Source organism: Tursiops truncatus, chromosome 17 (assembly GCF_011762595.2).
Source record: "Tursiops truncatus isolate mTurTru1 chromosome 17, mTurTru1.mat.Y, whole genome shotgun sequence".
NCBI classification, from domain to species: domain Eukaryota; kingdom Metazoa; phylum Chordata; class Mammalia; order Artiodactyla; family Delphinidae; genus Tursiops; species Tursiops truncatus.
The window spans coordinates 64,213,590-64,223,339 of NC_047050.1; the positions used below are offsets into that span (position 1 = coordinate 64,213,590).

The window sequence follows — 9,750 nt, forward strand, 5'->3', positions numbered from 1 at the left end:
CAATTAATGTTAGCTATTATTACTAGTTTTCATCTTCTAATCCCTAGCGTCTAGTTTAGCAGATGCTTCATTAGTATTTGTTGAACGAATGGAGATTTGATATGGAAAAGGATTTATCCTTGGGGCTCGACCTGGTTTTAGAAAATGAAGTATTTAGCAGAAGTACAGAAGGGACTGTCTGATAACAGTTATCTATGTTGGGTGTCCAGGGACTCCAAATGGACCTGGTTCTCGAAAGAAAGAAAACCGACAGATTCTAGGTTGTTTTTTCACGGAGCTTTGTGCAGGGTTTGACACACATCTCGAGCTCACCCAAATCACGTTGCACGAGTGCATGCACACGCCCTGGCAGGGTTGCCCGGGTGTAGGCAGCATCACTGTCGGTGGCCAGGATGACTTAGCCTCCGCTCCCCGGCCACCACGGAACCGGGCTGGCCCCGGCGTCCTAGACCCTGCTGCGCGTGTGGAGGCTGGGGAGAGGGCAGGAATTCGGCGACGGCCACGTGGGCCCCTTCCGCCCTCTCCCCACATCCTTTGTTTCCCACCGGCCCCGGCTCAGGAAGCTCTTTCTGCGAGTCACCGCGAAGGGGCGGCCCGAGAGCCCGGAGGAGCTATTTCCGTGCAATCCGGGCGGGCGGCAGGCGCGGGAGGGGCGTGGAGGTGGAGGCAGCGCAGAAGGCCCAGTGTTTGCTCTTATTTCATCCAACAGAAGGTTCTATTTGTGGAAGCGAACAGACGCTGGGGATTAGAGCTGGGAGGGGGCGGGAAAAGGAAAAAAAAAGCCACATCCACTACCACGCGCAGGTCTTCCCCGGAACCACCGCGTGGGGGTGAATGAGTGATTCTGGAATTCATCACCTTCTCTCTCCTCCCTTCCTCCGGCTACCGCCGGGACTCGGCGACGCCCACGGCTCCAACCGGAGGTCCCAAGGCTTGGGGCACTGGGGGGATCCCCGGGGCAAGAGGTGTCACCCCGCGGCTGCAGCGAGCGGCGGGTGCTGAGAGCCCTGGTGCGCGCGCCCGCAGTCCATTGTGCTCGGAGTGAATGGGGAGCGCGCACCAATCAACGGTTGCTTTGCCCCCCACGGCCCCTCCCCTCCCGCCCACTTCCCCGGGACCCTGACGTCACGGGAACTTTTCCTCCGCCCCCTCCTCCGGCTTCTCGCGCTGAGCCCGCGGCCTGCGGGAGGGCGCGCGCCTCCTCCCGCCTAGACCGGCTCGGGGGGCGTGTGCGCGCGCAGGACACGCCACCTGCGCCGGAGCGCGCTCTGCCCGAAGCATCCCCAGCCGTCGGGCCACCCCCGTCGCCCCCGCCGGCCCAGCTGCACCTCCCCTCCGCTCCGGTGACTGCTCGCCCGGCGGCAGGGCCCGAGTCGTCGCAGCCACCTCATTGCACAACCCGGCTTCCCAACTGTTTACACAGCCCGGCCTGTGAGTGTATGTGTATACAGCGTGAGTCACCGGGAGGCGGAGGAGGTGGAGGAAAAGGAGAAGGAGGAGTGCACTGGCCGGGATCGGTGCGGCGCACACACTCACTCACACTCAGTTACCCTCTCCGAGCGCGTCTGTCTCGCGCACACTCACGCCGGGAGCCCGGAGCGCGTAGGATCCCGGGCGCCGCGGAAAAGTTGGTCCGGCTTTCGCTCCGACACTTCTTGCTTCGGGAAGTGCATTTGCTCCGTGGCTCCGCCGAGCCTGCGGAATCCTGTTCTCGCTGCTCCGGACCTCGGAGGCCGCCGCCGCCTCTGCTTCCCCGACTGTCGGCAGCCTCTACAACAATAGCGAGGCGCCCCGAGCCGGTACCCACGGGGATCCGGGGACCCGAACCGGCCTCCTTTCCCCGGACGCGCGGCCACCGTGGTCCTCGCGTGTACCGCGAGCGCCCGGGAGCGGCTCCGGCTTTGCCCCCCGTGGGGGCAGAACCAAGCTCCGTCTGCAACCTCCATCCCGCGGGCTGGAGTAAGTCGCGGCGCCGGCGCCGACCCAGTTGCACCTTCCGCGCCGATCCGAGGACGTACAAAGCCGGGGCCGCCCCGGCCGGGGACGGGATGCGGGTCGGTCCTGTACGCTCTGCTATGAGCGGCGTCTCGCAGCCCCGCGCTCCGGCCTTCCTACTCCCGGTCGGCCGGGGCGCCCCGGCCAAACGCCTGCTGGACGCGGACGACGCGGCGGCCGTGGCGGCCAAGTGCCCACGTCTCTCCGAGTGCTCTAGCCCCCCGGACTACCTCAGCCCCCCTGGCTCTCCCTGCAGCCCGCAGCCTCCGCCCGCCGCTCCGGGGGCTGGCGGCGGCTCCGGGAGCGCGCCGGGGCCCAGCCGCATCGCCGACTACCTGCTGCTGCCCCTGGCCGAGCGCGAGCATGTGTCCCGGGCGCTGTGCCTCCACACCGGCCGCGAGCTGCGCTGCAAGGTAGGCACTCAGGGGGCCGGGACCCGGGACCCGGCAGGGGGTCGCGGGGTGAGGGGACCCGGTGGCAGGCAAAGGTGTTTGGGGTCTCGCCCGCCGTCGCCCGGGGGCCGAAGGTGCCGTCAGGACTTGGGCTTGGGGCAAGGCGGATAAGGGGGTTTGAGCCCGTTAAGGCAGCATTTGACCCGGGTCACCCTATTGGGGATTGAGGGGTTCGGATGGAGTGGTATAGTGGGGGCTTGGCGGTCGAGAGGAAGTGCGGTGCTCAGTTGCTTTACAACATCTATGTTATTTGCTTAGCGCCGAGTTTAGTGCGTGGCGTTCCACATAAGTTGTGGAATTGATATGGATTCCAGGGCCATGCCATTGCCCCTTTCCCATTCTCCTCGCTTCCCCCGCCCCTCGTTCTGGAAGGACGCCCTGCTGTGGGTGCCTCCTTGGAGCTTGGAGCAGCTGGCAACTCTCTTGCTGGGGCTGCGAGGCACCCGGGCTCAGCCGTGGGTGGTAAGGGGGCGGGAAGTCCGTGTTGGGCTCCGGTCTTGGGGATTCCGGCTGGAACCCGCGCTGGAACCGGAACCCTGTCCTCCCCAGAGAGTAGTCTGAGAGGGTCTTCCAGCGAGGGCGGGGGGTATTTGGCCGGAATAGAAATGTTGGAAAGCCCACACCGACTAGGAACCCTCGCTTCCATTCATGTCTTGCTTTTCCGGCCCGCGATTTTCCTTTGAACATAAGGGGCTCCATCCTGGAGGGGATACAACTCTTGCAAACAGGATCCTCCGCACTCTCCTCCAGCGCCCATAGACGCAGAACATTCCCACAGGCCATGCACCCTTTGCGAGCTGGACACCCGGGCCTCAGACATCCCTGAGAAGCCTCCGGGCTGCTCGTTTTCACCGGAAACATAGGGTCACCCCTCAGTTTAAGTCGCTCTTTGGTTTTCCGCAACTCACCTGACCCCCCGAGCTCCCCTTCCCTGGCCTCGCTGCTGCCACCTACTGTCCGACCCGAACGAAACTTCACATGTGTGATCGAGCCCAGTTTAAAGGGGGGCAAAATCTTTTCTTCGTGGTGGCTGGGGAGCAGAGCTCAGAGGGTATGAGTGTGGGCTGGGGTGGGAGGAGGGGGGCAGCGGAAAGGTTTTTCGAGCTGGTGCCGGAGCAACCGAGCGTCAGAGGTGGGGTGGGTCTGGTCATTGTGCAACCCCTTCCAGTTCCTCCGAGCAGATAATAGCTGAATCCAGATGGTGACAGCCCGTGTGTCACCGTTTCCAGTTGAGTCTAGGATATGAGTAACCGGACTAAACAAAAGGCCCTTAAAGAGACCAGCCAGCTTCTTAGAGAAGATGCTACCCATGTCCCGAGTGAAAGTGAGGATGGGAGTTGGTGTGGGGGGGAGATAAGTAAACAAATGAACCCCCCCCCCCCCCAGAGGATCCCGTATCCCTCCTGTGGGAATTTTAACTCAAGACTGCTTATACCTGAGTCACAGCCTCGGCAGGTTCCTTAGGGCTGTGTTGACAGTCTTGCGCTTGGAGTCATCTGTTCCTTCTGAGTAATGACAGAGCTGTACGTTCTCCAGCTGTATGTTCTTCCACTTGGAGGCTGCAGAGTCACCATGTCCTGTGCTCTCTCTGGTCTGCAGGAGGTCATGCATTTCCAGAGGCTGCTCCTGGAGATCCCAGGGGGACCTCTATCAGCCACTTTGCACAGCATTACCTGCCAACGAGAAAGGGCCACAGAGGGTGGGGACTTAGGAGCTTAGCTCTCTGGAGCCGGAAGGCCATACCTAGAAGACTTCTTTCAAACCATCCATATGGTAGCTCTTTGGAGATTTGCTAGCCCTAGATGCTACTGCTTTTGGGTGTTAGGAGTAGCCCAGGCTGCATCAGGTGGGGCTGCAGAGCTAACAGGGGTTGCAGGAGGTTGGGGTAAATGAATGGAGCCTCACTTTCAACCAAAGCCCAGAGATTGAGAACTGCAGCCCAGCCCAGGATCTGGGAGGCAGCCTCTGCTTTTCTAGCCTCCTAAGTGATCCCCTTCTCTCTGCAGGTGTTTCCCATTAAACACTACCAGGACAGAATCCGGCCTTACATCCAGCTGCCCTCACACAGGAACATCACTGGCATTGTGGAAGTGATCCTTGGGGAAACCAAAGCCTATGTCTTCTTTGAGAGGGACTTTGGGGACATGCACTCCTACGTGCGCAGCCGGAAGAGGCTGCGGGAAGAGGAGGCTGCCCGGCTCTTCAAGCAGATCGTCTCTGCCGTTGCCCACTGCCACCAGTCAGCCATCGTGCTGGGGGACCTAAAGCTTAGGAAGTTTGTCTTCTCCACAGAGGAGAGGTGAGCGGCCTCCACAGCCTCTCCTGTGCCTTTTGACTCCAAAATGAGGGTGCAGGTCGAGCAGTTAGGTGAAGGGTGTTGGTTCAAAACAGCACCAAGGGCTCAGTTGTCCCAGAGTTAGTCTTTAGAAATCCTCTCTCCAGAGGGGCCAAAGCCAAAGTTGGTTATTCTGCACCCTTGTGGACGTGGCCTGGGGACACCTTGGTGCATCTATGGGATGTCACGTGAGGACAGGCTGCCCTCCCCGCTTCCACCCCAGGATCAGGTTTATTCCCCATCGTTGTCAGAAAGGTCAGTTCTCCTGGGGTACAAATGTCAGTCTGCCCTTCACAACATCCATTCCTAGAGGATGTCTTCAAATCCTTGTTTATACCGAGTGCGGTTTTTTTTCTTGTTTTTTCCCCCCCTGTTTATTTATTTATTTATTGCACCTAGTAAGTATCACAGAGCTGGTCAGACTGTCGTAGTTGCAGAAACCTATCCCTTTCCTTCACACCACACTCCTATTATGAGTCAGGCTTGGCCCCCAATATTTTCTCCCCATTCTCCGGTGACTTTTTAGACGTCTTGTTTGGATGCATCTTCAGAAGATAGCCACAGTTGAATGAGAAATGGAAGCTGGCTAGAATTGGTTGCTAAATATAGATCATGGCTTACCTCATAAAGAACAAGATGAGCTCGATAAGACAATAATGTGACATTAAGATTCAGAGTTGAGGTTTCAGTTGAGAATTCAGGAAGCCACAGGAGATAAACCTTACCTGATTTTAAGAGGTGGGCCACATCCCTTGTGGAAAGATTAAAAGCAATACCATTGTAGAATTGCACAGGTGGGTGTGTGTTACTTCGTTGTAGGTATTCATGCAGGGCTCACCCCACCTGTGCTTTTTTTACCCTTGACTTCAGGTCCTATGAAAAAGTATAGGGTTGAGTTGCCAGAAAGCATGGCTTTGTGTCTGACCTTGCAAGAGTCATTGGATCATACTGATTAGCAAAGAAAAGCAAAGTGTTGGTAATGAAGAAGTTTCCAATTCCTGGAACACTCTCCTTTGATATGGTGATGTATTTTCTGAAACACACCTTACACACCTCCTTGCTTACTGTTGAAATCTGCTATTGCACAGGCGAATGTCATGTGCGTGGAGTTTGGCAACCCGAGGGTTAAGCAATGACAGGCTGACGCTATTCGTGTAACCAGCACAGGTGCAGGGTTTTAGTACTACAGCAGCCAATCAGTGGCAGACAGTGTGGGTTGAGTCATATTTTCCGTTTACAGAACCAATGGGTATTTTACATAACGCCGGGAGGGGGGGACGGGGCGGGGGGGAGGGGGGGGAGGTCAGGCTGAGGACATACTGAAGTTAGCACATGTATACTACACTCCAGGGAACAGGAAGGCAGGAAGAAGAAGAAAAAAAAACAAAAAAGAACTAGACCTTTGAGAGGAAAAGGAATTGACCCAGTAGCCCGTACCAAATGTTTGCGTCTAACTTCGCAACGAGTGACTTACTGACACAGGGCTGTTTCAGAGAAGCTGGGGGGAGCATAAGTGACCACCATGTATTGGAGACTCCCCACATGGCTCTGGGCTTTGGGGGAGCCAGGAGGCTTGAGTGGCTGGATCTGAACAAGGAGGCACCTGCAGCTTCATCAGAGAGCCTTAACTAAAGATGTTTCAAACCTTGGTTGTTACCTGAAGAGATAAACCCTTACCTGAGTAAATGAGCTCAGGTATTGATGTGTCATCCTAGGGTGTGCGTGTGTGTGTGCGTGTGTGTGTGTGTGTGTGCATGTGCACACATACGAGGGCGTTTTAGGGCTCCTGCATCTTTCAAATCCACCAGCTGCTTTTCTTTGTCCTTTCTGTCCAGGCTAAGCATTCTTTGCAATTAAACATCCCAATAAATGTAATTAACATTCCATGTACGTTTCCCGTCATGGCCGTCATGGCTTGGGCTCAGGTGGACAGAATCCCCTCTGTGTGTATATATCGATGTGAACAGGAGTGCTAACAACCTGTGTGCAGTAACAGTGACCTTGGGCTCCGTGTTCTGTAATGTTCTGTAATGCCAAGCAACGGGTCCAAGTAGCCCTGGCAGTCAGTGGCATGATAAGAGATAAGATCCACTTGTAGGATGCCCAGGCTCTCCCTGAAGCAGTAGGATAAACTGCTCTTCCCTGATAGCTTTTGGAGAAATGTCAGCATTCCCCTGAGACAGGCTCCCACTGCTGCAATGTGAACTTTGTAAATTGTGTAACCCCTATTAGGATATGTCTTATAAGCTGTAGCATAATGAATAGTATTTGGGGCTTTGCATCATACCCTCCACCCCAGGCTCTCTCTCAATACTTTGCTAATGTGTATTGCAGTTTGTATTGGTTTGTGAAATCCTGAGTCCTCCAGGGTGATGCAAGGCACTGCTAACTGGATGAAGGGGTAACTGGCATTCCTTGGGCCTTTGCGATGAGTACTTGTGGGCGCTATTATTGGGAAGGCCTTGGTTTTCATAGTAGCTGGAAGTAATGGCTTGTTTCCTCTCTCCTACAGAACCCAGCTCAGACTGGAAAGTCTAGAAGATACACACATAATTAAGGGAGAAGATGATGCTTTGTCAGACAAACATGGCTGCCCAGCCTACGTGAGCCCCGAGATTCTCAACACCACAGGGACCTACTCCGGAAAGGCGGCGGACGTTTGGAGCCTCGGGGTGATGCTCTACACCCTTTTGGTGGGACGCTACCCCTTCCATGACTCAGACCCCAGTGCCCTTTTCTCCAAAATCCGACGTGGACAGTTCTGCATTCCTGACCACATTTCCCCCAAAGCCAGGTGCCTCATTCGCAGCCTTCTGAGACGGGAGCCTTCAGAAAGACTCACTGCTCCAGAGATCTTACTCCATCCCTGGTTCGAGTCTGTCTTGGAGCCTGGGTACGTCGACTCAGAAATAGGAACTTCCGACCAGATTGTTCCAGAGTACCAGGAGGACAGTGACATCAGTTCCTTCTTCTGCTAATCCCCAAACCTCAGAAACCTCATAATTCTCACACATGGCATTTCCATTTCTAAAGATGGACAGGCCTTTCCTGCAGAGCTGTTTCCCTTAGTGAACCTTCGCCAGCTGTCCCTGTGTCAGATATGGGGGTTCCGCATCTTTTACAGGTGGCAAGGAGTGTGGATATCCTGCAGCATGTGATCAAGTGACATGAACATTCTAAAGGGAGAGGAAATGAATCGCACAATGGCATTTTGGGCAATAACCATATTTTTAACAGGGTGACAAATAATTTGGGCCAATAAACCTGCCGTCTTCGAACTTGTCTTCGGTAGCCAGACTTTTGCTACCCTAGCTTCTCTGATCGGGAAGTTGTTTTTTCTGGTTTGGTTTAACACTCACCCTTTCTTCATCTTTTTGGAGCAGACTGTTTCAGGGGCATAGGAGCCTGCCTGAACCACGAACCCAGAATTTCTCCTCCATTTCCTGCCAAGACCTCATTTGCACTAATGCCTTCTTTCTGACCTTGAAATGCGCCCTCCCATCCCTTCACTATAAAAGCACTTACCAGCTAACTGTGGAAAAGTATCATAAAAGATTCAAACTCCTGGCTATTTTAGAACTCTGAGCTCAGACAGAGAGACTGGAGACTTTTAACAAGAATTTGAGCACTTGGAAACCATTAGCTTTCTTGGTTCCCCTCAAATATGTTAGCATTTATCCTTTACTTTTTTCCCCAAGACCATCTCAGGGTGGAGCATTTTGTCTAGGAGGAGAAAGATAAGAAGGCTCTCCACTCCCTCTCCCAAGAGCAAATGTTAAACATCTTAGTGCTTCAGAGAAAGTGAATTTTGGATAGTCTTAGACGGTTCTCGGACTAACTTCCAGAATTATACTTTAACCACCGCCATGGGTATGGTCTGCAGTTTTGCATGACAGGTTGTGAATATTTTGGATGTGGTGTGGTTTATGAATACATCTGCATCATCAGTATCTGGGATGAAATAGCAAGCCCCAAATCTTTAAACTTGAAAGGGACGTTAAAAGTCATCTGGCCCAACTTCTTTCGTTTCTCTGCCACCTCCCAATGCAGAAATCCGCCCCCCGACACACAGCTTCTTTCACAGGTTGGGTCTGCAACCTCTTTTTGAATGCTTCCAGAGATGGGAACTCACTACCTACAAAAGATAGAGCTTAACAAAGAAACTGCAACTTGCATTAAAAAAACAAGTACAGATGAAATATCAGTAAATAGACAGTACTGAAATCAGGTGATTAAACGGGTAAACCAAACATACTGTATTTTGAGAAATGGCACAAAAACAGGCAGTCACTTTTAAGGGCTATGCCTAGGCAAACTACTAACATGCATTGTGAGAATACCGTGTATACCTCACGTACTGTGTACTTTGTACATATAGTGTACCTTTTATACATATGTCCGATTTTTTTGTTGTTGTTTTGGCTCTGACGCTTGTTCTGTTGTCTGTGTCTGTCTGAATAACCTGCGTGTCTAAGGCCACGTGAAATGTGAATGATCATTGGCAATATTACCTTGACAGAATCATGGGACTTGGAGAAGAGGGAGGACAGAAGCCTCTGTCCCACTAACGTTCTTGTGGTTGCTTGAATGTTGTATCTGTGATACATGACCCGGCTGAGGACTCTGGGCTGGCTGGGGCTTCGAAACACTAGATCCTTCCTGTACATGTGTATATATGTGAGACGGCTGTTTCTGACTTGTAGAGAAATTTTAATAAATCTGGTTTCGTAAATGGGTGCAGTGACTTTCTTTGGAGTCCAGTCCGCCACTGCCTGGTGCACTTTCACACCGAGGCTGCAAAGGTCTCTGGCATCAGGGCCTGGGATCTCGAGGAGGAGATGGAGAAGTAAACAGATGATGATTATTATGTGTGACCTTTGACAGCTGAGCCCATTCACTTTTTCCATTGAAGTGAGCAAATTCATTTTGATGGGTGAAACCAATTCGGTGAATCAGGTTGGTGAGGGC

General features: G+C 53.6%; 1 protein-coding gene across 1 annotated transcript; it reads left to right on the plus strand.

The window, feature by feature from the left end:
- The first annotated feature begins 1,148 nt into the window (after positions 1 to 1,148).
- Positions 1,149 to 9,514, plus strand: TRIB1 (tribbles pseudokinase 1). The gene is made up of 3 exons (XM_033842896.2): positions 1,149 to 2,408; positions 4,454 to 4,746; positions 7,295 to 9,514. Exons 1-3 carry the CDS (start codon positions 1,440 to 1,442, stop codon positions 7,758 to 7,760), a joined length of 1,728 nt encoding a protein of 575 aa, XP_033698787.1. The 5' UTR covers positions 1,149 to 1,439; the 3' UTR covers positions 7,761 to 9,514.
- The last annotated feature ends 236 nt before the right edge of the window (positions 9,515 to 9,750 follow it).

Coding starts and splice junctions, on each gene's coding strand:
- TRIB1 (XM_033842896.2), top strand. CDS start 1,440: ATGTGTATACAGCGTGAGTCACCGGGAGGCGGAGGAGGTGGAGGAAAA. Junction 2,409..4,453: donor GCCGCGAGCTGCGCTGCAAG/GTAGGCACTCAG, acceptor TTCTCTCTGCAG/GTGTTTCCCATTAAACACTA. Junction 4,747..7,294: donor GTCTTCTCCACAGAGGAGAG/GTGAGCGGCCTC, acceptor TCTCTCCTACAG/AACCCAGCTCAGACTGGAAA.